This window comes from Myotis nattereri (genome assembly GCF_964212035.1).
Source record: "Myotis nattereri genome assembly, chromosome: 7".
Lineage (NCBI taxonomy): Eukaryota > Metazoa > Chordata > Mammalia > Chiroptera > Vespertilionidae > Myotis > Myotis nattereri.
The window spans coordinates 2,738,809-2,766,050 of record NC_138082.1 but is presented as its reverse complement, the minus strand read 5'-3'; the positions used below and the strand labels follow the sequence as shown (position 1 = coordinate 2,766,050).

General features: G+C 38.0%; 1 protein-coding gene across 3 annotated transcripts in view; it reads right to left on the bottom strand.

Annotated features, from left to right (window-relative positions):
- Nucleotides 1-3,784: 3,784 nt before the first annotated feature.
- The window catches only part of PMS1 (PMS1 homolog 1, mismatch repair system component), a 66,320-nt gene continuing 42,862 nt past the window's right edge, over nucleotides 3,785-27,242 (bottom strand). For 2 of the 3 annotated variants that reach the window (XM_081095400.1, XM_081095402.1), the window contains 7 exons: nucleotides 26,580-26,702; nucleotides 24,692-24,835; nucleotides 23,629-24,512; nucleotides 15,211-15,696; nucleotides 11,938-12,068; nucleotides 7,593-7,753; nucleotides 3,785-4,237 (listed from right to left, as the gene is read on the bottom strand). In XM_081095400.1, the coding sequence (XP_080951526.1) occupies nucleotides 4,073-4,237; nucleotides 7,593-7,753; nucleotides 11,938-12,068; nucleotides 15,211-15,696; nucleotides 23,629-24,512; nucleotides 24,692-24,835; nucleotides 26,580-26,702 (2,094 nt within the window). In that variant the 3' untranslated portion in view covers nucleotides 3,785-4,072. Of the gene's footprint in view, nucleotides 4,238-7,075; nucleotides 7,303-7,592; nucleotides 7,754-11,937; nucleotides 12,069-15,210; nucleotides 15,697-23,628; nucleotides 24,513-24,691; nucleotides 24,836-26,579; nucleotides 26,703-27,242 lie in introns of those variants that run through there. The other variant, XM_081095401.1, reaches the window with a different exon arrangement.

The following is a 27,242-nucleotide window of genomic DNA, read 5'->3' as shown; positions in this document are numbered from 1 at the left end:
CTGTCTTGCAAGTTAATTTGCTATAATTGATCAATGTCTTTAGTAAAATAAAATAAAAATTAAAAATAAAGATGCCTTTCTAAATTAAATAAACTTTTGAAAACATACCATTTTCTTCCAAAAATATGATCCATTCACAATTTCTTGCCTGTTTCTTCTTGTTATTCATTTTTTATGATCTAAATTATAGAACATAATTAAAATGCCTGTGAGAAAGTTCTTAACAATCAAGTAAGTTCAACATTAAAGATAATTCTAAAATTTTCAGCCATTCCTTTGTCTTGTTAAGCATCTAGACATAAATGCTACCTAAAAAATTATGTTTGAATATATAAATCCTTTATAAGTAAAGATGTTTCATTTAAGGGACAACTAGAAACTTTAGGTTGGTTTCCAAAAGGCCTCAGATACAAGACTAGATTAAAATGCAAACACCAGATTTAATTATCTTTTAAAAAGATAATGAGTGGCTTTCGTATTCTGTAAGGAACTCAGGACTGGCTGAAATCATACTAACTTCTTAGTACACAAAGGAATGGCAAATGACCTTCCATTCTTCCAGTAATCTGTTAACACCATAAATTAAAAAAATAAGGAGATACCTTTTTTTCCAGTTTGGTTTATTATGGCATCATCCCAGAGAATCTAAAGTGTACACTGTGAGGCGACGAAGCCCTCAGTAACTGTCAGATAGACTTTGTTACCACAGAGCCTTTCACTTTGTGGATCACATGTTGTCTGAATTCTCAAGTAGCCTACTTACTTGCCCTGATTTAAATTTGGCTAAAGTGTTCTGAACCTTATTGTGTACTTTCCTGATTAAAACTTTAATGGTTTTGCCAGCCGGTGTGGCTCAGTGGTTGAGTGTCGACCTATGAACCAGGAGGTCATGGTTCAATTCCTGGTCAGGGCACATGCCTGGGTTGTGGGAGTGATCCCCAGTGTGGGGTGTGCAGGAGGCAGCTTATCAGTGAATTTTTCTCATCATTAATGTTTCTCTCCCTCCCTCTCTGAAACCAATAAAAATATATTTAAAACACACACACACACACACACACACACTTTAATGGTTTTCACAATCCTTATGATAAAATTTCCCCAATCCTTAGAGCTTATGAGAATCTTTATGATGAAGGCACTGCCTAGCACTCTAATCCAGTCTTCATTTACTCGGGATCTAGTGACACAGAATTCCTTGTGCTCACAATGAGCTGGCACCTGCTGTTCCCTCTGCCTGAAAGACCCTCCTTTCCTTTCTCCCAGTTTCTCCCATAGATTTCTCCAAGTTGGGAGTGGATACCCCTTTATGCTCCCACAATATATACATGTCCTCATAATATATCACACCACAAGTTTTTCTCCTCTGGAGGGCCAGGGATGTCTTCTCTGTTGTGTCCAGCACTGAGTGTGACAGTCACTAAATGGCGCTGACTAGGCAAAGGAATGAGAAGACCACTTAAGTGCAGAGGGCGGGTTTGTTATAGTGACTGCAAGTTCAATTTGCGTAGGGTAGAAGAAATCTACCTTTCCCCTAATTCATTTAAAAGATTTTATGGAAAAAGTGGGCTAGCTGAGGGGCATTTAAATATGGTCAATAAAGTAATGTAGTGGTAATTAACTGAAAAGAGGTCATTCCATTCCTGCTAATAAATATTCACAACAAAAAAGGAAGAAACAAAATTACGGAATCATATGATTGTGTACATGGGGGTCAAATTCAACATCTTCATTTTAGAGATGAAGAATTAAATGTCTAAAAGTATGGTCAGGGTGAGGGCTTAAATTTTACCTTGTCTTTTTTGTTACAGAGATGGCAGATTTTAGTAAGAATCAATAAGAAAAACTAAACTGGACTTGAACCCACCCACTGCTACTACCCCAGATCCTCCTGAGAAACAAACGTTGCAGCCCGAAGTTGATCTAACACCCCCTAGAGTGGCATCAGGAGTCCTTTATACTTCCATTGTCCCCACTTTCGTTGACCCTAATGTCTCTTTAAGGCTTATTTTTCACTGCAGGTAGGTAACAGTGGTTAAGAACTCGAGTTCTGGCATAAGTCTCAATAGTACCTACAATCCTAAATTTGTTGTGAAGATCAAACAAGATCATGCAAGGTAATGCACAATGTACTCAGCAAACAGGTGGCAAATACCTGCTCTCATTACTGCTACCCTGATTGGCAGAATCCAGACCTGGAAAAAAAAATGTGTTTATTTATTCACCCCAGAGGTCGTTGAAGGACATCTTAAACAATCACACACTGACTCAGCTAGAAAATGAGCCCAAAATTTCGCTTAAAGAGTTGGTACAAATGTAATGATGCAAATTTCATCATCCTCTATATTTCCATGAGCTTCTTTTCTCAATTTACCAGTAAGTTAAAAAATATTTCTCCAAGAAAGGTCTCTCTGAGAAGGGCCCCCAATTTCTAAAGGGGTTAATGAGGAAAAAATAGTATTTAAGTTCTGGAAAGCAAGGCAGTGTTGACAGGAGAAAGGCCTGGCTACGGGGAGAATTCCAGGAATCACAACTTGCACCTCTTATATAACTCAAGGGGTCTTAGGAATTAAAAAATTCTCCTTGAGAAATATGGGAGGTGGTGTGAATGTGGAGATACTATATCCTATAGTGTATTTTACTTCCTACAACAAACATATTCATTGGAAATCATATTTCAATTTTTTATAAATTATTTTGATGCATTGTGGGACCTGTTTTCTGTTTTGTCTTTTAATATATTTTATTGATTTTTACAGAGAGGAAGGGAGAGGAATAGAGAGCCAGAAACATCAATGAGAGAGAAGCATCAATCAGCTGCCTCCTGCACACCCCCTACTGGGGATGTGCCCACAACCAAGGTACATGCCCTTGACCGGAATTGAACCTGGGACCCTTCAGTCCGCAGGCCTACCCTCTATCCACTGAGCCAAACCGGTCAGGGTGGGGGCCTGTTTTTTGAAAGGACACATGGGGAATGAATAATCTTAACTTAAATATTGTGTTAAAAATGTCGATTTTGCCCTAGCTGGTTTGGCTCAGTGGACAGAGTGTTGGCCTGTGAACTGAGAGGTCCTGGTTCCATTCTGGTCAAGGGCACATGTCTGGGTTGTGGGCTTGATCCCCAGTGGGGGGTGTGCAGGAGGCAGTCAATCAGTGATTCTCTCTCATCATTGATGTTTCTATCTCTCCCTTCACTTCCTCTCTAAAATCAATTAATATATATTTTTAAAAATGTAGAACTTCTCATGCCCTCTGAAAAATTTTAACCCCAAAGCCCAATAACGTCCATATAAGAGAGGTAAATGGCAGAATTTTTAAAGTTGTTTTGTCTTCCTCTTCATTTTCTCATGTTGTCCCACTTCCTGTCTCACCAGCCTTTGAGCAAGGACTGACAACTTGTCAGATATGCCAGCCGAGTCTGTAGGATCTCTCCCTGCACAGGGCTGAGCTGGTATCTTAGCTCAAACTGCCTTAACAAATACTATAGACTAGTGACGAAAACTACAGATATTCTGCGTCCTAGAGGCTAAAAGTTCAAGATCAAGGTACAGTATGGTTGGTTTCTGATGAAGGCCACCTTCTCTCCATATCCTCACACTGGGGGCGGGGTGCTGGGAGGGAGAAAGGAGAACAAGCCAACTCTCTGGTGGCTCTTCTTCTAAGGGTAATAATGCCATGGTGATGGCCCCACCCTCATGACTTCTTCTAAACCTAATTACCTCTTCAAACACCATCACATGCGGGTTAGGACTTCCATATATTAACTTTGGAGACACAGTTCATTGAATATATTGGGTAGAAAATTCACCACCCAAGAATACTGTGTATTTTCAATTTTGTTGCTTACAACCAATTATTATAAAGGCTGGTTCTTCAAAATAAAATGAATAGTCTATATTAGTTTATTTAAGTTTTCTACAGTTTAAAAGTTTTCAATATACAAATAAGCCAGTAAATCTTCACTTAAAATAAGTGAACCAATGAACACTGTTCAGAGATAGTTCAAACACTGATTCATATTATTATGACCAAATCAATTTCAACAGTAACTAATTTTCTTAAATATGTTTAATCATGTAGCTTCTGGAAGATGAGTTAAATGATGAAAAAATGGGCGACCATGAACACACCCTTTAATTTCATTTCCAAATTGGTGCTTCATTCTGTAGATGATGTCTTGGATGTCCTCCTTTGATAAGTACATGGGTAATTGTCTAGATAGACGCACCGCTTCTCCCTGTGAAGAGAGAGCCATCAATTTTTACTGTGAGATACCCGGAAGCAGAAATATGTTCTTCCTGGTAAGAAGGAAGACAGAAAATTGATTATATATTTTTTATTATTCATTTGTTCAACAATATTTATTAAACACCAATTATGCGCTAGTCATTTTTGTAGGTTATAGGAATACAGCAGAGAACAAGACAAACAAGATCCCGGCTCTTGTGAAATTTACATTCTAGTTCAAAGAAACAGAAAACAGAGAAAAGACAAAGAAAACTGCAGTAATATGTACAGAATTAAACTGAGCAACATGATAGAAAGTAATTGTGTGGTTAGGAAAAGCTTTCTTGAGGTGGGGTGACATTTAAGCTTCAATTTAAACAAGGACCCAGGATGCAAGTATCATGGGTAAAGAAAAGCATTTAGGCAGAGGGAACAACAGAATCAAGTGACCCGTGTAAGTGCGGCCTCTTTACTAAAGGGGAGAGAGGAACAAGACAGGGAGGGAAGCAAGGGGCACATCACCCTTGAAGACGGGTGAGCAATGTGGGTTTTCATCTGAATGCACAGGGAAATAACCAGAGGGCTTTTAAGCAAGAGCCTGGCATTGCTTTTACAATTCACATCTGGCTACTGTCTGAAGGAAGCATGGTTTGGGGCAATCTCTGCAGTCCTAGTGACTGTAGTGGACATGGAGGGAGGTGTAAAGGCTCCTGCCATGAGCTGGAGGTAGTCAAGACTCACTGAGGAACTGGTTATGAGGGTGCAGAATTGAGGACCATGTCCGCATTTTTGATATGGTAATGATGTTTTCTGAGATGGTGAAGACTGAGAGTTTGGGGATAAAATGGTATTAGTAAAGCTGGCTTCTTTTAAGATTAAAAAAAAAAAATTGTACTTCGAAGATTTTAAATCCTAGCCTTATTCTAACCACAGAGCCTCTCCTATTATACTCCCAACCATCCTACTCCTTTATTCCAACTAAACCTATTCTTTATCTTCACTTTGACCTTTAACCTCTACAATCTCTCCTTATTCTCCTGGTCCACTAGCAAGCACCCTTCTGTCATCTTCCTATATAAGGTATGCCTAGTGAGTAAGAAATAAAGGACACTGTGTCTAGCTTCCTGCATTCCCTTTAGACTCCTGCTAAAATCTAACACCGATTCCCAGTAGAATGTCATTAATCTTTGTATCTGTCTCTCACCTAAAATGGTTTCTTGTATTATAGCGTGCTCAAATTCCTTCACATACCCTCTTGTTCTTCTACCAGCCATGCTGCTCCTCTCCACGTCTGGATAAATTCTGCCAAGCACTTCTGGACAATGACAAGACTGGCTGGATCCAATACCAATGTTAGCTCTTATGAGCCCTCAATGCCACCTGAAAATCGTATTCTTCTCTAATCAACCTCCTCGTAGAGGGCCGACAGCTCTTATTTTCTTACCTTTTCTACTATTCCCAGATCCCCAGCGCCTCTCCAGCCCCTTCACTCGCAGCAGATAACTCTCCTAGTCCTTTATCACATGAATCATACATGACTTCTCTCAATTTACCTCAAAATATTTTACATTCACTTTCCCTCCCCTCTTCTGCTCCTGATTCAGAGGACGGTTTCTCCTTTCTAAAGTTTATATCAGCCGAAACCGGTTTGGCTCAGTGGATAGAGCGTCGGCCTGTGGACTGGAGGGTCCCAGGTTCGATTCCGGTCAAGGGCATGTACCTGGGTTGCGGGCATATCCCCAGTGGGAGATGTGCAGGAGGCAGCTGATCGATGTTTCTCTCTCATCGATGTTTCTAACTCTCTATCTCTCTCCCTTCCTCTCTGTAAAAAATCAATAAAATATATATATTTTTTTTAAAAAAAATAAAGTTTATATTATGCTGCATCTTCCTTCCTGCCTCTTTTGGAACATCTGCTTTCCAACCTTTCATAGTCAATGTTTTCTACCAATTCAGTACAATCATGCTAAAACCTCTTCTCTTCCTTTCACCACCTCGTGGCTTGCTGCCCAGTTTCCACCACTGACACACGTCTTTCACCCTATTTTCCACTGTGGCTCTCTTCAGGGTTATCACTTCCATTTAGCAGTCACACCTAATGGTCTTCCAGCAACTACTACCCTATGAAGGATGTAGTATTAATATTGACATTTCTTTCTTCCCTTGAACCCTCCTCTTGGTACTCCTTTAACTATAGTATCTTTATCTGTTTCACCTAATTCAACCTGACCTTCAATGAAGCATTCCTGTGGTTGTGGTTCTGATAGGCATTCTCTTTTATCCTAGATTATCTTCCTTTAAGAATCACACCCACTATTGCCTTAATATAATGGTAGGTATAATAACAGTAAAAATATTTGTATCTAATCCCAAATACTTCCATTATTTCTGAAATCTTATTTCTTCCCAAATGGTTCTTCAATGCACAATCATGACCCACAACTCCTTCACACACACACACTCCTTTTCTATCCCTAGAAACTGGCCATGTTGAATTGCCCGTGTGGGCTGGGAAATCCCACAAGACAAAGCTCCTGAAGGACTCAGAATGCTTTCATACAATCTTCAGAAAAGGTGAAAGTGGACTTCCCTGCTGAGGAAGCCTGGCCCTCAGAATGCAATGGGCAGACCAGGGTAATAGCCTAAAACAAAAACAGCTCCTTTTTTTTTTTAAGGGAGAAAATAAACTTTACTAAAGATAAGGTTCACTTTAAAAATAATACCAGTCAACCTTGAGGGATAAAGGCTCAAATAGAGACAATTCCTATTGTTTTCCCACCACTATTACATTTGGACATTTAAAAGTTTATAATCTTCCTCCACCCTCTCTTACATATTTTTTATTGTTGATAGTACTGTAGATGTCTCCCATTCCCCACCCTTACCCTCTATTACTCTTGAGTTTATTTTTTAGCCCACTGCTGCCTATCTCATTTGTGCTAGAAAACTACAATTTCCATTTACTTAATAATCTACCTCTTTCATTTTCTTTCTCTTCTTTTGCTCTTGAAAAGCACATTACAGTTCTTTTTACACAAGTATTTGGTATTTTGATGGAGCAATTTTGAATCCCTTCTAAAAAAAACACAAAAACAACAAAAAGAACTTCACTACAAAAAGTCTCATGCATAAGGCTCTTCTCAGTATGTACTCAAGGAATAACGTTATAGTAAGAATCCACAACAGTTTACCACAACCGGTTTATTTTAAAGGAGTTTTCTTTTTTTTCTTTTTTAATAGTATTTCCCTCTTGCAAACAATAATAAACCTTATAGAAACTTTACTATTTTGAAATCATTTATTATTTTATTAAGGAACAGTTAAGTATCTTAAAACCTTAGCCAACATAACTGAATAATGCATACCTCTAAATAACTTATCACTTTGCGAGGTCTACATTCATAAACTTCTTTTGCATTTTTGTTGACTATAGCATTAAGAATTTCTTTCAAATCCATCACGCCATAGAACGGAAGACAGTTAGCCATTCCCTCTATTTCTAAGTAGTTTTCAGCAATGGAAACTCCTAGAAGAAAAAAAGAACACCAAAAAAATACCATATTTATCATTAGTTTGGTTGTGTTTAAATTATATTCCAGAAAATACCTATTAAAAACAAAACCACTGTTTGAGTATGTAGTGAGCCTTCACAGAATGTAATACAGTCAGGACAAAGTTTTGTTCCCTAGTTGGGAGAACAAATAATAATTTCCACAGGATTTCACATTCCCAGTAAGTCATATGTGTTTGTAGAAACCACATGAGCGTTGTATCATTTAATCTTAATGACTGCTGTTCTGTTCCCTGCATTTGTTTAGAAGATTTCTTTCTTTAGAGAGAAAATGGAGTCCCATGATATTTATTAAAATAAATACTGCTCTAAGTGTTTTAACAACTGCTTCTGTTCAAGTTCAAGTCTACTGGTTTAATATCTAACTTAAAGACGTGGATTATTTCAATGATTATTTTAACTTACAAATTATTAAAATACAGCTGGAATTTTTTTCCAGCTTTACTGAAATATAACTGACATAACATTATATAAGTGTAAGGTATATAAAGTATTGATTTGATAAACATATGTTGCAAAATGGTTACCATCATAGTGAGTAGCTTATTAATATACTAGAGGCCTGATGCACAACATTCATGCAAGAGTAGGCCTTCCTTCCCCCGGCTGTCGGCACCAGCTTCCCTCTGGTACCCAGGACACGGGCTTACCCTCTGGTCACCGGCAGTCACCCGGGACCTGGGCTTCCCTCGCAGCCCCGGCTTCATCCAGAAGGACATCCAGTCTAATTAGCATATTATGCTTTTATTATTATAGATTAGTAATTTGAGGAAATGAAATGCTAATGTTTATTCAATATATTTTACTAGGACAATGTGTAAACTGACATGTTATCTATTATTTAAGCTATTCTAAATAATTTAATGATTAAAATAAAACTAAAAACTAGCTATATCATTGAATGTAAAACTAGGTAAAATATTCATAATAGCATATATTCATTCCAAAGCATGAAATTTTGCATTAGAATGCATGTTATAGTTTTGGAAAATAGCAGACTTGTTTTCTTTGGCTATATCTGTGTAACAGTATTCTTAATATTGAAGTCCATAGAATGTTACTTTGAAGTAAAGAAAATGAGACAGTCCAAAGTTGGAAAGTGGTATAAATGAGTTGTAAATGGATGGACAAAAACAAAAAAGAGGAGTGGTGTAGCTTGAAGAGTTTCAGACCCTGATATGGCGATGATCCTATCCCTAGCCCAGCCGTGGGCAAACTATGGCCCGCGGGCCGGATATGGCCCGTTTGAAATGAATAAAACTAAAAAAAAAAAAAGACCGTACCCTTTTATGTAATGATGTTTACTTTGAATTTATATTAGTTCACACAAACACTCCATCCATGCTTTTGTTCCAGCCCTCCGGTCCAGTTTAAGAACCCATTGTGGCCCTCGAGTCAAAAAGTTTGCCCACCCCTGCCCTAGCCCATTCTCAGTTAGACCAGGCCTTGACGTGGATGGCAGATGCAATGCAAGTGGCACACTAAGCAGAGCAGCACCCAAATGCTCTTCCTGGGAAACAACTGACGACTAGAATAAACACATGTAAGATCAGCCAGTAAGTGATAAAATCGGACTTCAGTGAATGGAGACAAAATGAGAGTTTGAGCAACCAGGGGAACTTAAATGGGACTGTAATCAGGGGTTAGACAGGCAAAGAGGAGGTAGCAGAATATTCTAGTTCACATCTTCTTACATACATATCGATATGGAATTTACAAAAATATCAGTCAAGAGACTTGTTACTAATATGATTTGATTGAAAAGTCTAATGCCAACTATATTTGCTCTGAAAAACTACACATTTCAGAGAATTACTTATGGACATGGATAAAAAGCATTTGGCAACAGATGAGGAATCTGAGCAATATTTTAATCTTTGTGCTTGCAAAATTCAGATATAAAAAACTTAGATATCTGGAACCATGTAACTATAAACTTTCAAGACATTTCCATAAAATTCTGTGAAATGCTTCCCAATTTTCAGAGAAAATACTTCAAATTAATAAGTGGTTTGACAAGTTTTCACTTTCTAAAATATGGAATTCTTATTGATGCAGAACAAAAAACGATGCCATTAATAAGCAAAGTTTTTAGGGTCACATTCAGAATCTTTTCCCTCAAAGTCAGATGTATTCTTCCTATCTTTCATTGCCTGTATCCAAAGATGTTTTGTAAAAACTGGCAAATTGTTGATCCAAAGTTAAGTCCAATACAACAAAACTCTCACTAAAAGAAAAAGAAATGGGCTTTAAGAAACATGGCATAAAAATTAATAAAGAAAAATAACCAAAAAATTAAGAAAGAAAACATGAAGGTTTTTAATTTGATCTGTTATTGACAAGATATGCTCATGATAATCTGTTAATTCCAAACAAATCAAGTCAGTTTGCAGATGACTGTCTTAGTAATTTTTACACCTTTGATGCCATGCAAAAAGTACTGGCATTCAGTCAGACTTAAAAAACCCTATCTACAAGCTAAGAGCTGACAGCATCTGTCAGAAACTCACTGGGTAGCTCAAAAATAAACATGCTCTTGGAATAGATAAAGCAGTTACCCTAATTAAAAAAAAAAATGGCTGTGATGACATCTTTCGAGAAAAAAATGGCACCAGCCACCAACACCAAAGAGTTAATTAGGAAATTAGATTAAGTCAAGAAAAAATATCTTGCTACACACACACACACACCTTGTTTCACACTGCAAATAAATTAAAAATGTGCCAGGGTCCTGAAGATTTCTAGAAGGACTAAAAGAAATGACTCCAAAGGATGGGAAGAAAAGAGAGTATTTGAACACCTATCAACCCATTGCTACACACTATGCTAACTGATCATACAAGTACTTTGTTTAGTTGCTCACTACTTCATGATGTAAATATCTCAATTTTAATAGGGAAGCAATATAACAAATTCATTAAGAGCCAGGCTCTAAAAGATAGATTACATGGGTTCAAATCCTGGTTCTACCTCTGCGAACCGCTAAGCAAACTTAACTTCTCTGTGCTTTGATGTTACCACCTATAAAATGGGGACAGCAATAAAGCCTACTTCATAGGGCTATTAGAAGAATAAATTAATACATTTAATATTAAGAATATTCAATAATTACTAGTTGCTACTGATGAAGAAATATCTAGGCTAACTCGCTTTCCCATAAACAGTGTTTAAATGGCAGAGTGGGAATTTAGACACTCTACTCCATATGTAACTATCCAAGACCGCGGCAGTGAGTAGGCAAGAAGTTTAGGGTAGGTATCCTTAAAACTGAAAAAGCCAAGTAAAATTAAAGTTCAGAACACCAAAGTATTTTCAGCTTATACCCAATTTCATGGTTTTGTACATTGTTTTCACTTATTTTCTTTTGAGATCTCAGTAAAACATTCCTTTAAAAATCGTCAACACTGTTTTGATTGAACTTGTTTTTCTACACTTTGGTCACAAGTTTAGGCGTGGGTGGAAGAAGGAACAGTATTATCACTCTTGGTGGTGCCTTTGTGACCCCTGCTGCCAATTTAGGAGCTAGGGCAGAAGGCGGTGAAGTCCGGAAACAATGAAAGAACAGAGAAAGGGCCAGCCAGGAAAAACTGAAGTCTCCCAGCCTGAAGGAGCCTTTTTTCCTCCCCACCAGTGAATTTCCATACCAACAAGGAGTGCTATCACACAGTCTTAGGAAAGCCAGGGGATCCAATCAGCCACTCTCCAGACAGCAAGAGGGCTGGTGTTACACATGTAACTGCAAAGAAAGCACCAGAATGATTTAAGAAAAAGCACGAGGCCCGTTTTTGTTAGGTTACGCCAGGAGCTACATATTTACCTCTGCTTTACCATCGGAATGAGCATTTAATAACTAGTTAGACAGAGCAGGCATTTGAATACTGTGACAAAGAATGGCAAAAATTAGAACTACTTGATTAGTTATGGAAATGCAATTCAAGCCAACAGAATGAAAGAGATACCAAACCTGCTTATTTCAGACAGATGTGACATGTCTGAAATATGGCTGTTTTTACGTGACTGACGTACTTTTAGTGAGACAAAAATACACCATGATATCTCTAAATTATGAAACCCAAATGTGTCTCCTGGAACAAGATTTATTTTTCCAAGAGAGGAAATATTAAACCACATCATCATACCTGGTATCAATTTTATCTTGAAACCATTTGCTGTAAGACGAGGATCGGACAGGTAAGTTGATCCACTGTAGCTTTGGTCACCTGCTGTCATTTTATATAAAATCTCTAAATAATGAGATCCATTAAAAAGACTGAAAAAGAAATAATGGTCCTTTAATTTATTAAATATGTAAAATAAAATTTAAAATTTTATGGAAAATAGTTAATCTAAAGGCCTTTTAAAAAGTGTTATTAGTAACCAAAATACAAAGGCATCAGCAACTCTGTAAGGAAGGTTACTTTTTTACATTTCTGTTAATATTTTATAGAAGACCTACCACATATAACGTACAGAAGGAGGAAGAATACATATAAAAGACAGTTCCTATCTTCTACGATGTTATAAATAAAATGTAAAATAAAAAAGTGTGCTCCCTCAATATAATACAAATGAAAACTTTACCTATAAATGCCATTTATACCTTTAAACAGACACATAATATATTGCCAAGTTACTCAAGTGGTACAGCCTACATAATTTCCAATTGTTAGTCAATAATAAAAAGATAAGCATATATATCTTTCTCCCAGGAACTTATAAATTCAGTAATTCGGAGCCTGGGAGAGCTTCCTTCCGGCATGGCATGTTTGCCAGCCGTGGCGTATGAGTGGTATTGGCTTTAGGCAAAATTCTGAGGTAGCCAAAGATTCTCTAGGGCACAAATTAGCCTTTCCTGTTGGTTATAGGCTCAATCACAGTGCTCAAACATGTTATTACAATAAAGTGTCTGCTGGGGTTGACGTGTGAGAGGTTACCATTTTCCCATTCAGCCAATGAATACTTGAGTGCCTAGCAAGTGATAGATACTGTCTTAGGTGTTCAGGGCTCTGTTCTATGTTTCTGTATAAGATTTTAAGCTACTATTTATTCATTACAGCCCTGAACCCTTGAAAAAGTAAATGAATAGATGATTTTTTGCTTATCATCTCTGAAAGGCAAAGGACCCCACTGGCTATGACAGATGTCACAGAGTGGAAAACTCTGGCTACATATCAGACGTGCTCTCTGGTCTAACCAAGATTCAGAAAAGCAATCTGAGAGCCAGTGGTGGTGATGATCTAGCACAGCAACAAATGGTGCAGGCTCTACAGTTACTGTCTAGATCGGGCGCTCGGATCCAACTATTTATTTATTAGCCATGTGAGCCTGGGTAAGTTATGTAACAGTTCTATGTCTCAGTTTCCCCACCTACAGAATAAGGACAATGACAGTACCTCTCTCTCATCAGGTATGAAGATCATGAAAGCAAAGGGCGTAGTAAAGCTCTTTCATAAGTAAGTGCTCAATAAACATTAGCCATTGTTGCGCTCCTACTTTGTTTTACAGCTCTCTAAATTGCTCCCTTCAGAGAGAAGCTACACACCCCTCAGGAGAATTCTAGTGAGAAAACAGCCCAACCCCAAATGACCCTGTCCATAGCTCAGTTCTGAAAAACTTACATTATTAACTGTAATGGGGACGTCACATTTCAGAAAACTCCAGATACACCCTAGCTCTTTTTAAGGAAATAAAGAGAAAAGTATCAGGTATTTGAACTGTTTTAATACAGCTTAAGGCTGCATTAACTCTTTTTCTGATTCTTCTTTTGACAGTCCTAAGCCAATCTATACTATGAGAGATGCTGGATTTCAGTTAATGTGGTAATTGTAGCCTTAATTATAAAAGACAGTTTACAAATGTTCGGCCCCATTTCTTTTTCCTTCTGGTACAGGGCCTTTAACACAGAGGTTTTAATATATTTTATAAGTAATTTTTTTATTTATTCTTAGAGGTCTGAAAGAATTATCTGCAGATGTGTCCTAGAGAACAAATTCTAATTATCTTTCCATTTCAGGTTTTTATCTCCTTTGATGTACCTGTGATTCTCTTCTACCTGTGTCACACTAAAAAAGAAAAATTAAGTATAAAAAAAAGGAAATATTAATGTGATTAGTTATTCATTTTTACAGAAAATAATGTGCTCATATAGGATGTAAAAAAGAAACTCCCTGTTTTAAAATCTATACTAGCCCTAGCTGGTTTGTCTCAGTGGATGGAGCGTTGGTCTGAGGACTGAAGGGTCCCAATTCGATTTCGGTCAAGGGCACATGCCTGGGTTGCAGGATCGATCCCCAGTGGGGGGCGTGCATGAGGCAGCTGATCAATGATTCTCTTATCATTGATGTCTCTATTTCTCTCTCTCTCTTCCTCTCTGGAAATCAATAAAAATATATTAAAAAAATAAAATAGAATCTGTAATAAAATTAGTTCCAAGAGAATAATCAATGGATGAAACATTAGATGGAAAGGATGACAGGGAACTTAAGGTGGGAGATCAGGCTGTCACCTGCTGACCCAGGGATAAGTGCCTTTGATGGGATTGAATACAAAGCACATGGCACCGTCTATGAGGCCATCTCACCAGAAAGTGGAATCTAAATCCATTCCGTCCTCCTGAGCTAACTCCCACTGAAACACGGGAGAGGGAAAAACAAGCTGACCACCATCGCATGGGAACAAAGAGACAAATCGAGACGAGACATTCCAATGAGCAAGTGTCGGTATTAATAAAAAGTTAATGGTGTGGTATTCAGATAGAGTTGTGAGCATACCAAAATGTAACGGTTGGACTTTGAATAGACACAAATTAAAAATTTTAAAACTACAGGAAAGACATTTTGAGACAAGGAACAATTCCAAGGAATTATTACTGTGTAAGTTATGACAAAGGCACTGTGGTTAGCTAAGAAAATAGCCATTTTTGAGAGAGATATACTGAAAGACATATGGGTGGGAATTGTTCTAAAATACTTTAGCAAAGGAAAGAAAATATGCATATATATACATACACACACACATACATGGGCAGAGTAAATGTGGCAAAATCTTGAAAATTGTTGATAAAGGTATTCATTGTACAGATCTATTTTGGTATATCCTTTAAATGTTTCAGAGCACATACCAAAGAATTATTATGGCAACTTCACTTCAAAATTACCCTAGGGAAGTCACTAATGTACAGGAGGAGAATTAAGCTTCATATTTATTAATTGCAGAACTACGTAGAATATTTTAAAATTATTTACTTAAAAACAATTACTTCCACTGAAGATCAGAAATGAAGTTTTTATAAGATTTCTTTAAATAAACACTTTTCCCTATTAGGAAACACTTTCAACTTTTTACCTCCAATTTCTAATCTAGTATGGATTAATAAATGTTTTTAGAGTAAGAAATATATTACTTCACCATACCTCTCTGTTAATATAATTGGTTTTTCCAATGGTTCTGCAGGAAGTTTGTGATTCTCAAGAAGTCTTTTAAATAGCAGGGCTTCTTCCACTCTATATGGATTTAACAACATTACCTCTGTTTTGGATGTAACTAGCCATCCATCAGGAAACTTGAGATTGTGGATTAAGCAAAGTTCGTCCTTCTCTTCTGGTTCAAATTTCTTGTGTTTCTCTACATTTTTTTTAAAGTTTTCCATAGAAAAGTGAATTTGAACTATTTTAATGGTTTGACTCTTTTTTTTTTCAAGTTGGGACTGGAAAAGCTCATCAAGTTTTGGCTGATTAGATAATGATGTTTTCAACTTGTGCTTCTGTGCCAAACTCCATGAGCTTGTGGGTTTTATCTTTTTTCTGCCATCTGGTAGTGAGGTTTGTGACTCCTGTTCAATGGCTCTCTTGATTTGCCTGTTGTATCGTTCCAAGTCTTTAGTAGCCCTCTCTTCATATCTATGAATAGATAAAGAGAACTAATGAGTTCGTAATCAGAAATACATTAACCATCCAAAATAAATTTTATAAAAAAAGAGTGGCCCGATGCACAAATTTGTGCACATTGGAAGGAAATTAGAGTATTTTAATATCACTATTCGCCCTTTCTCTATAATATAAGCGTCAACCAAATTCACCATCGACAATGACAGATCGAAACACATGCATGCGATTGAGGCCAGCAAGAGCTTTATATGTATCGCACATGCGCGAGTCAACTTAGCCTTTTATACATAGAGAATAAACTTGCTTAATTAGGCCTGCTTTCCGATGTAGCTAAACTTATTCCAGGCCAGTGAAGCACCCCAACTTCTCTTTCAGGTAATTCTCAGCAACACAGCAGTAAATATCAATACAAAGCAGATTATTGTTGTAGATCACGCAGGGAGAACAAAGGGTATAATATTTAACTACAGCCGTGTTTGACTATATTCTGTGTAGTGAGAAAACCTGAAGTCGTTTTCAAGGTCCACCATTTCTTACTTCTTTTCAGTCAGGTCAAGTTTCTAAGCTTTCTAAATCTCCGTTTTCCGGCTAATGAAAAAAAAAAAAATAGGATTCCACCAAGTCTCCTATCTACCTACTCCAGGACTTCTGTGAAGATCATGAGATGAGGCACGGGAAAATGCTTCACAAACATTTGGTTAAAATATAAAAGGTTTCCACCTGGTTATAAAGCAAGTCGTATTCATGGGCTGAAGAAACTGCAAGGAAGCTAGTTGCTAGGGAGAGGCAGCATGGTGTTGCTACGTGACCTCATTACCTGGCACTCACAGTCACCGTTTCCAGGCTGGGCTAGGCTGTGGGCCGCATTTTGCACCATGGACCCTTGGCAGTGTTGGCTGCGATTTGGTGGGGTGTCACTCCAGGGTGGTGGCGGGGTCTGTGTCCCACTTGGGGGAAGCCAAGTATTGCTTCGTGGGTGCCAGGTACACAGTGCCGTTTCTCTGTAAATGGCCAGTGTGCGTCATAGCAGCTCCTGCGTTGAGCATCTGCCCCTGGTGGTCAGTGTGGGTCATAACGACTGGTTGGACACGTAGCATTTTATATATATAGACTAGAGGCCCGGTGCACAAAAATTTGTGCACTCGGGAGGGAGGGGGGCCCCTCAGCCCGGCCTGTGCCCTCTCGCAGTCTGGGACCCCTTGGGAGATAATGACCTGCTGGCTTAGGCCTGCTCCCGGGTGGCAGAGGGCAGGCCCAATCCCTAGGTGCAGCCCCTGGTCGGGCTCAGAGCAGGGCCGATTGGGGAGTTGGGACGCCGCCCCCTGTCATACACAGAGCAGGGCCGATGGGGAGGTTGCAGCGCCACCTCGTCATGCACAGAGCAGGGCCCATCAGGGGGTTGGGGCGCTGCCCTCTATCACCCACAGAGCAGGGCCGATCAGGGGGTTGGGGTGCCCCCACTCTCAAACTCAGGGCAGGGCCAATGGGGAGGTTATGGCTCTACCCTGTCACACATAGAGCAGGGCCGATCAGGGGGTTGGGGCGCTGCACCCTGTCACACACAGAGCCGCAGGGTGATCAGGGGGTTTGGGCGCTGCCTCCTGTCACGCTGATCCCGGTGCCGGGAGGCCTTGCGGCTCCACTGATCCCGGTGCTGGGAGGCATATTACCCTTTTACTATATAGGGTAGAGACCTGGTGCACGGGTGGGTGCCTGCTGGTTTGCCCTGAAGGGTGTCCTGGATCAGGGTGGGGGTCCCCACTGGGGTGCCTGGCCAGCCTGGGTGAGGGAATGATGGCTGTTTGCAGCTGGTCACACATCCTTCAGGGTGGGGGTCCCCACTGGGGTGCCTGGCCAGCTTGGGTGAGGGGATGAGGGCTATTTTCAGGCTGGGGGTTACTGAAGCTCCCAACTGCTCCTTTTTTTTTTTTTTTTATTCTGGGCCAGCTTTAGCTTTGAGGCTTGGCTCCAGCTCTTAGGCCTCCACTGCTGAAAGTAGGTTTCTGGCTTTTGCTTACAATGTTGCGATCCTGCTGGCTGAAGCCCGGCAGGTTTCTGGGGTTTTGTTTAGCTTCTATGTTTGTTACATAGTTGCTTGCAGCTCAGAGACCTGCAGCGGCAGGCGGGGAACGTTGGAGTCCTCCGTCACTGAAGCAAGCAAGCCTCATGTTAGTTTCAAGCTGCCTGGCTGCTGGCCGCCATCTTGGCTGACAGTTAATTTGCATATTGCCCTGATTAGCCAATGGGAAGGGTAGCGGTCATACGCCAATTACTATGTTTCTCTTTTATTAGATAGGATGAAGCTGGCATTCCAGGCCTGGTAATTGTGAAGGAGCTATATTGGACTATCCCTCCCATATATAAACAAAATAGATACCACCCATTTAACATAGGTACTGAAGAGCAGTAAAAGCAGGCAGAAACTGTAATGGGTTCAACCCTTGAATAAACAGAACCACATTTATACAGCCTTTACCCAGAGAGCAGTTCCCAGCATTAACAGGAGTAGGAGTGGCAAGAACTCCCATCAGAAAGCTGCACTGCCATTAGCTTGAGTCAACCGAACACAGAGCTAGCTCCTTGATTCCAAAACAACTGAACACTGAGGGAGAAAACCCCATGTGTGGGAACCCAGAGGATAAAAATCCTAGAAGGCTAAATGAGCTAACCAGGTATTTCAGTGGCTACTTGTTGCAATTAAAGGGAGAGAGAGAGAGAGAGAGAGAGAGAGAGAGAGAGAGAGAGAGAGAGAGATTGAGATTGGAGTCTGAATTCCACAGAATTAGATGGCATAGTAAACACTTTGGGCTTTCAGTTAAAACTGAAGGAAGACCACATTTTAGAGGTAATAAAAAACAACAACTGTCCTGTAACTATGGAAGCTGCCCTAGGACTAAAGGCTAAATTTAGTCTCCCTACTGAAGTGTAAACAAAGCTTCCATAAGCTCAAGGTTGTCTGTCAATAATTTAAATGCCTGGCTGAACAAAAACCAACACTTTTCAGAAGAAAACAGAATCCAGATTTTCTACAACATATGAGCCATAATGTCCATTATACAATCAGAAGGTATCACTCAACCAATAAAAAACAGGAAAACATGATTCATGGTCAAGAAAAGAAGTGATCAGTAGAAACCAACCTCAAGATGACTCAGATGTTGGAATTTGCCAAATAAATAAAAACAGGTTTTTATAAGTATTTAAGGTCTTAAAGGAAAAGATGATCATAATGAGAGAGTAGAAGGGGGTAACTCAACAGAGAAGGAAAATTATCAAAAGGATAAAATGGAAATGGAAATTCTAAAACTAAGAAACACAGTATCTAAAACAAAAAATTTACTGGGAGGTTTAACAGCAGGTCAGAGATGGCAAAGACAGGGTCAGTAAAACAGAATACAGCTCAATAGAAATTATCCAATCTGAACAACAGAGAGAAAAGTGATTGAAGATTGAAAAACACCTTAGTGACTTATGGCATAAACAGCAACCCAAAATGTAAGTTACATATAAACAATAAAAGTGAGGGGCGGAAAACATTTGAAGAAATGAAATTATGGCTGACACAACCAATCTGGAGACACACATTTTACATATCCAAGGTCAGTAAACCCCAAGCAGGACAAATCCAAAGAAATCCACAGCTAAGTATATTAGAATCCTAACCGCTGAAAACCAAAATAAAGATAAAGCAGTCAAAGGAGAAAAAAGGTATTACATAATTGCTAAAAAGGAAAGGTAATAATAATATTCTGAAAGGAGTTAGATAAAAAACAAACAGTTACTAAACAAACAAACACCACCATAAAAATAGACACTTTCAGAAAAAAAAAATGTTGAGAATCTATTTTCAGCATCATTGTACTATTGAGGAATGAAACCAAATGGATATTCAGAAATAATGAACAGCAGAAATGGTAACTGTGTAGGTAAATAGAAAAAAAATCTTTAAAATAATTATTTTTTAAAGATAACTTTAAATTTAAAAATATAGTATTTTAAAGTGAGGTTTATGTTGTATGTAAATATAAAATACATGACACCAACTGCAGAAAGGACAAGAGTGGTAAATGGAATTATACTTGCCTAGTTTTTATACAGGGTGAGGCAAAAGTAGGTTTACAGTTGTTCATATGGAAAATAGTAATACAAGAATAAACTCTCACATACTCACAACTATAAACCTACTTTTGACCCACTCTGTATTTGTGTGAAATTATATTCTACGAACTCTTAAGTGATAAATTAAGGATGTATAAAATATTCCCCAAAGCAAAAACTAATGCAAAATTAATAAAGGAATTAAAGTTAACTATTAAATTATATTCCTTTAACCTGAACAAGGCTGTTTCCCCAAAACAGGAGAAATAGAGGAACAAAACTGATGAGATGAACAAAATAAGAAAATGGTAGACCTAAACTCAACCCTGTCAGTCATTACATTACATGGACTGAATATTCCAATTAAAAGGCAGGTTGTAAGCCTGAATTTAAAAAGCAAAATAAATAAATAAATAAAAAATAATATATGTCTACAAGAGTTACACTTTAAATATATAGACACAGACTGTTCAAAAATAATACTTATGTATTTACTCTAGTATACTTTTTATTGTTAGAGTGTATGCCTACTTATTTAAAAAAGTTTGCTGTAAAACGGTATGCTGGCAGCAGCCTCATATATCTTGTGTTTATTAAATCTCTTGCATCATTTTCTTTTGTGCCGGATTTAATCTCATGCTTTACACATTAGTTAGTCTAAATGAACAGCGTTGTAAAATCTACAATAGTGTACAGTAATGTCTTAGGCCTTCACATTCACTCATCACTCACTGACGGACTTATTCAGAGCTTCACTCCTGGTAAGTGCCCTATATAGGCATACTATTTTAATCTTTTATGCCATATTTACTGTGTCTTTTCTACATATCCCCATCTTTAGGCAGTGCATGACTATATATTTTACAATTGAATATAATCTATTAAAAATAAACTATACTGATACACTCAACAAATATGATAAAAATCACTAAAATATTTTATCGAGAGGATGATGCTAGGTATAAAGGTACATATGATTTATATATATATATGATACATATGATATATATATATATATACATATATATATATATATATATATATATATATATATATATAAAGTTTAAAAACTGGAAAAAGCAAACTAGTGTGATGGAAATCAAAACAGGGCTGTGTATGGAGATTGGCTGGTCCAAGTGGCATAAAGGGACTTTCTAGGGTGATGGAAATGTTCTACATTTTGGGGTGGTGACCATGGGTCTACACATATGAAATGCATTGAGCTATATATATGGTTAAGATCTATGCATTTCACAGCCACTATATTTTACCCAATTTAAAAATCCATGTAAGAAAGCACTGCAGGCACAGGCACTAAAAAAACAACAACAAAAAGACAAAATAGTCAATCCCAGCTCCAAAGAGTTCCTTATACTTTTGCTATCACATCAACACGGAATAAGCAATTCACTGAGCACTGCAAAAGAAAATGTACAAAGGTTAATATTCCATTAACTAAATAGATACTAGTAAAATTAAATTCAATACAACAAGCAAAATTACAATGATTAAAATTATAATGGTTTCATAGCTAAACATTTATTTTTTCAGTTACTACTTATTTCTCATTTTAGAGTCATCAATAAAAAAAGGTACGAAATAATGAACATTTTAAAATTTTACTGGGTTCTAGCATAATTGTTAGATCAACCCTTTTCTAAAAAATTGAAGTTTCTATTTCTCCAGGCCTAGGCTGAGGGCAGGCAGCACTGTTTTTTAAAGAGTTCTCTGGGAGATCCTAATGCATATCCAGAATTGAAAATGACTATGATTATGGTCAGCAAAGTGTAGTGGCAAAGAGCGCAGACCACCAAGATGGACTGCCTGGTTTGGCTCTGCCACTTAGTAGCTCCGTAAATCTCGGCAAGTGATTTAATTTTCCTGTGTCTCGGCATGGATAATCTACAGCTCCTTCACAGTACAGTACTACCTGGCACATTGCAAATGGTGATGTTTGATACTATTATTTTCTATCAAGAAACATAATGAAAAGGGAACACAATTTGACTAATGGTTAATAATTATTTAAGCAACCTTGCTAATTTCTTTTTTAAATTCAGTTTTAAATTTGAGTCTAGAAAATGTTATCTCTTGTTTTAAGAAATGTAAGAAACGGGCTGAATTCCATTGTAGGTAATATGCATAAAACATTTTTAAGAAATATGAATAGATCTGTGTCAGAAAATAAAAATGCTATTAGTGGGAGAGCTGTATTAAATGTTAAAGTGAAATTAAGAGACAAGAGACCGTAGTATGTTGTTTAGTTGGCACTTAGTACTTGTTTGTTAAATAAAGAAATGCTATCTGGATGAGAATGTAAAAAGACCTTGTTTCTCTGTAAACTAGGCAAAAAATGCCTCTTTTGGTTAGTCACCATGTCATATTCATAATTTTTTACGTTATTTTCTCTCATTTTTACTTAGAATCCGAACTTGTGGATTAGCTATATAAAACACATGATTAATTTACTTTCAATATTACTACAATTAAGTATTTTTAGCTCCTGGACATTCAAATTCAAGATTTCCTGTACGGTGGAAATGAGTTCAAGATGAAGGTCACCATTTGTAATTAATTATAAAGTGCAAATTTTCACATATGGTACTAATCTTTTGATTTACTCAAGAAGTCAATTTCATGAGTTTCTTGGGAAATATAAAAAGTTATGTCCAAAGGAATATTAAGTGAATGTTAAGTAAAAACATCTGCTACTTTTGACTTAATGTCATTAAGGGATTATTAACTGGAATGGAAAAATTATAATTCTGATTTGACCAGTAATCAATTAAAGTGATGTTTTAGTGACTAAAGATTACATGTAGTTACAAAGTTTATTTACCATTTTCAATAATGCCCCAATTACAATTTATTCTTAGCTATTTTAAGTAGATATATGTTCCTACTGACTGCAAGTCAAAGTTCGAGTTAACATCAATTGACTGAGAGCCCAGTGGCAGGTCACATGCCAAAATCTGGTTTCTAATCCACTGAAGGAGAGGCAATCATGGGGGTGGGGAGGGACACGAGAACCAGAAAGGAAGAACTGGAAGATGGAAGTACTCCTGCTCCAGTCTGTCCTAAGTTCTCAGCAGAAATCCCTGATTCTAGTTTTTTCTCAAGCTCTGTTATGGCTTACAGAGCCCCTTCATGATCTGGCCTGCCTTTCTCCATCTTTCTTTATCACACTCCCATCAATTCAACTCCTATCAGAGAGGGCACCCTTCAGTTCCCAAAGAACATCATTTTGCTTCTAGTTTCTGTACCTTCTTACATGCTGTTCCTTCTCTCTAGAAAACTCCCTACACCTTTCTGATTAATTTCTATTCAGGGAAGTGTTTCCTGTCCCACAGATGAGATTAAGACCAACTGCTAAGTGTTTTCATAATTCCCTATATTTTTTAAATTGGGGGGGGGGGGTCAATGGGGAAAAAAGGGGACATCTGTAATACTTTAAACAATAAAGATTTAAAAAACTCATCATATTCTATGATTATTATTGTAAAACTGTCTTCCTCCCTAGGCTACACCATTTAGAAGTAGAAATGTTTACTTATGACTGTATTTGAAGTGACTAGCTATGGTACACAGGGCCTGGTACACTGAATGCCCTCAACATATATTCCCTCATTTAAGGAAGGACAGAGGGAAGGGAAGGTGGGAGGGAAAGGCTAAGAGCGGGTCAGTCAGAGCAAAAGCAAAATTTTCTAACAAAAAAGTGATGCCAAAAAAGGTACTCTAGCCAAGTCAAAAGGCATTTTCCACAAATAAGAAGTTAAAAATTTTTTTGTAACCCAGTGGATGGAAATATTTGAACGTTCAGGTCCCATGCAAGCTCTGGAACCTTACTTCAGCTTTTCCTCTTCACTCAGTGTCTTCCACAGTTCCTCCAGCTGTATCGCTGCAGCCTCCAAACTGGTCTGAGGATTTTCTGTGAGAAACTGAACACGATGATCGTGAACAAAAAGGGCGCTTGCTGACATGGGTTTCTTGATGGCGCGACGGCTGATTAAATCGTAAGCGGTCAGCTGTCCTGACTTGTGATCCACCACGTTCGACTTTTTGTTCCAGGACCCATCACTGGGATTCCCCTGTTCAGGGCTTGGGGGGCTCCTCTCACTTCCTTCACGTGCTGAACTTCCCGGAGGCACTAGGATCTTCACAGGTTCGATGTTTTCTCCCATCGCATTTTTGAGTGCATTTCCCCTGCTCCAGTTATCTGCACAAATTTCCACAGACTTCTCAGGAACTGCTTCTTTCTCATTTCCCCCACTCTCATCGATACGGCCTTGACTGCCATTTTCTGATTGGGTGTGCGTCACAGAACCTACAAAACAAGTTTCAGTATATTCCTTCTGGGTGTCCTCACTTGATAAATTATCCATTGGGATCTCCAGAAATGTATTTTTAGTGTTATCCATGTTAGAATTTTCACTAATAAAATGGTCATCATAATGGTCATGAACGTGAATATGATTTAAACAACCGTTAACGTTTTCTCCAGATTCATTAGCATGCACATCATTTTGAAAAGAAATGCTCGAAGTATCAACATTTGGATAATTACTTCCAGATGATTCCGTCTTATTAAAAAGCACATCTGTTTCTGCTTTTTTACTAACAGCCATGTCAGCTGAGGAAACATCTGTTTTACTATTTTCATAAGAATTTGTACTAGGTAGTGATCCGTAACAAGTCGTCATCAGATTTTCAAGAGCAATTAAAACAGATTCCTACAAATACAAATTAACAAATGTTAGGAGAAATTATAGAAAAATTAAATAGACAAGATTTAAAATAATAGTTAAAAAATAGGTATAAACAAGCAAATCTCCTTTGTCACACAAAAATGGTTAGGATAGTATAAGTTTGTAAATAACATAAATTCAAAAATTTATCTAAAAAAGTTTACCTTGTTCTGTAACAATACTTGACTTTTATCCGGTGTTAAATTTACATCCACGTTAGCTGTAGGAACATCAATTTTCAGAAAGAAAATGGGATATAAACGAGTAGATTCCTTTAGGCACTTCAGATTGTAATAACGTCGGATTAACTAGAAATATATATAATGAATAAAAGACAAAAAAACTCATATAAATAAATATTGCCATCCATAAAATACCACCAAAAGAAGAATATTCAACTGAGTGGATGTAACTGCTTATCAGGAAAATCAGTATCTAAATAGTAACATTCATTTAGAGGCCTTGAACCTATGGGAATGAAGTACAAGCATTCATTAAGTAGTACAAACATCCAAGGCAACTGGCTTCATAGTTAAAGATCATCAACCTATGAACCAGGGGGTCACAGTTCAATTCCCAGTCAGGGCACATGCCCAGGTGGCAGGCTCCATCCCTAGTGTGATGTGTGCAGGAAGCAGCCGGTCAATGATTCTCTCTCATCACTGATGTTTCTATCTCTCTCTCCCTCTCCCTCCCTCTCTGAAATCAGCTAAAAAAATAGTAATTATATATATATATTTAGAGATAGATAGATAGATATGTGTGTGTGTGTGTGTGTGTGTGTGTGTATCTCCACAGTGTCAAAGTCCAGAGTTCAGCCGAAACCGGTTTGGCTCAGTGGATAGAGCGTCGGCCTGCGGACTGAAGGGTCCCAGGTTCGATTCCGGTCAAGGGCATGTACCTGGGTTGCGGGCACATCCCCAGTAGGGGATGTGCAAGAGGCAGCTGATCGATGTTTCTCTCTCATCGATGTTTCTAACTCTCTATCTCTCTCCCTTCCTCTCTGTAAAAACTCAATAAAATATATTAAAAACAAACAAACAAACAAAAACTCCAGAGTTCAAATCCAAACTCTGTTACTTCCTGGCTATGAAACCAAAAAAAGTGACTAACATTTCAATTATTTTTTCATCAAAAATAAAAAGAAAATAATATATCACATAGTTGTAAAGACTCAATCAGACATCATATGTAAGGTACCTAGAAAAGTATTTAATAAATATTGTATATCTTTCTCCTTTTCCTTATCCTATATAATAAAACCCTATATGCAAATCGAGTGAACAGCGGAACGTCCAGTTGCTATGATGTGCACTGACCACCAGGGGGCAGACGCTCAACATGGTGATGGGGGGGGTGGGGCCGGCCAGCCAGCAGGCAGCGCCAGGCCACTAGCCAAGGTGGGTGCTGGGGGGGAGGGGGGGGAAGGGGGGGGGGGAGAAAGACCCGACTGCCCCACCCACTGGTCGCCTCACAGATTGGCCCTGATCACCAGCCAGGCCTAAGGACTCTACCCTATATATTGGGAACTGTCTCTTAGATTTAAAAATTAAAACCTGGCAAAGGCTACTCTAACACTGAAAAAACAGGATGATGCAACAATGACATGCATGGACACTGGCTTGCACATTTTGTGGTCAGCTTTGATTCTGTAACTTATAACTGTGTGACAAAGCCAATTACTTACCTTCTCTCTGCTTCAGTTTTTCCACCCATAAGATGGGGAAAATGGTACTACTGCCTCAGAAGGATCATGTTATGTATACTTTTTATAATCAGGGCAAAAAAATGTAGCTGTCCATACAACAGCAAGATGCGTTTCACTTGTATGAAAAGTACGGTCACTGGTGCATGCAGCATCCTGGATTGCAAGAGGGATGTCTGACTGCTGGTTTAGGCTCGACATCCCCTGCCTCCCGTATACGAATTTAGTGCCCTGGGCCTCTAGTTTCAGAATAAAGTATTAGCAGTAACCCTTGTAACAAGTTGACAAATGACAGAGCTAGTTTTCATTTCTGATAGAAGCAATGCTTTTTTTCTTAAACAGATTACCTTTAATATGTCTTTTTGGTGTATTGGTCGACTGTTTATAAAGATGAAACTCCTTTCTGGGGTTGAAAGACTTGTGGAAGAGTGGTCTGCATCATGCTTTGGAAGAAATCCACTTAGATAAATCTATAATTGTAATTATAGAATTAATATGCAATGTAACAATAAGTGTGGTTCCATAGGTCTGGCTACATACTATACATTACAAGTTATCAAAACATACATACATTTTCATCTTATGGTCTGGTAACCATGTCTTGAGCATTAACTTTAAATAAAATATTGGAAGCATGTTAAATTGGTGTTCTCTGCCTCTAACTCTTTCTGCAATTCTATGTTAAGGAAAAATTGGCATTCATAAAAGCTTCATGAATGGGCATATATTTTACTGCCACAGACATAAATACTGCTCTCTCTGCTCAACTTTAAATTCTCCTTTTCCTTATCCTATATAATAAAACACTAATACGCAAATTTAAAATTTTCTTTCCCCATATTGTGACTTTCCTCTGGCTGTTTGTCCTTTTCTTTCAGCCACCTTTTCCTATAAAGTAGTAGCTGTTTCTATATTTATTCAGAGTATGCTATAAAGCCAATCTGACTGGGTTTTATTCCTGAGTTAAAAATCTCTTGCTCTTTGGATTCCAAGATGGCTGCAGAATTCAT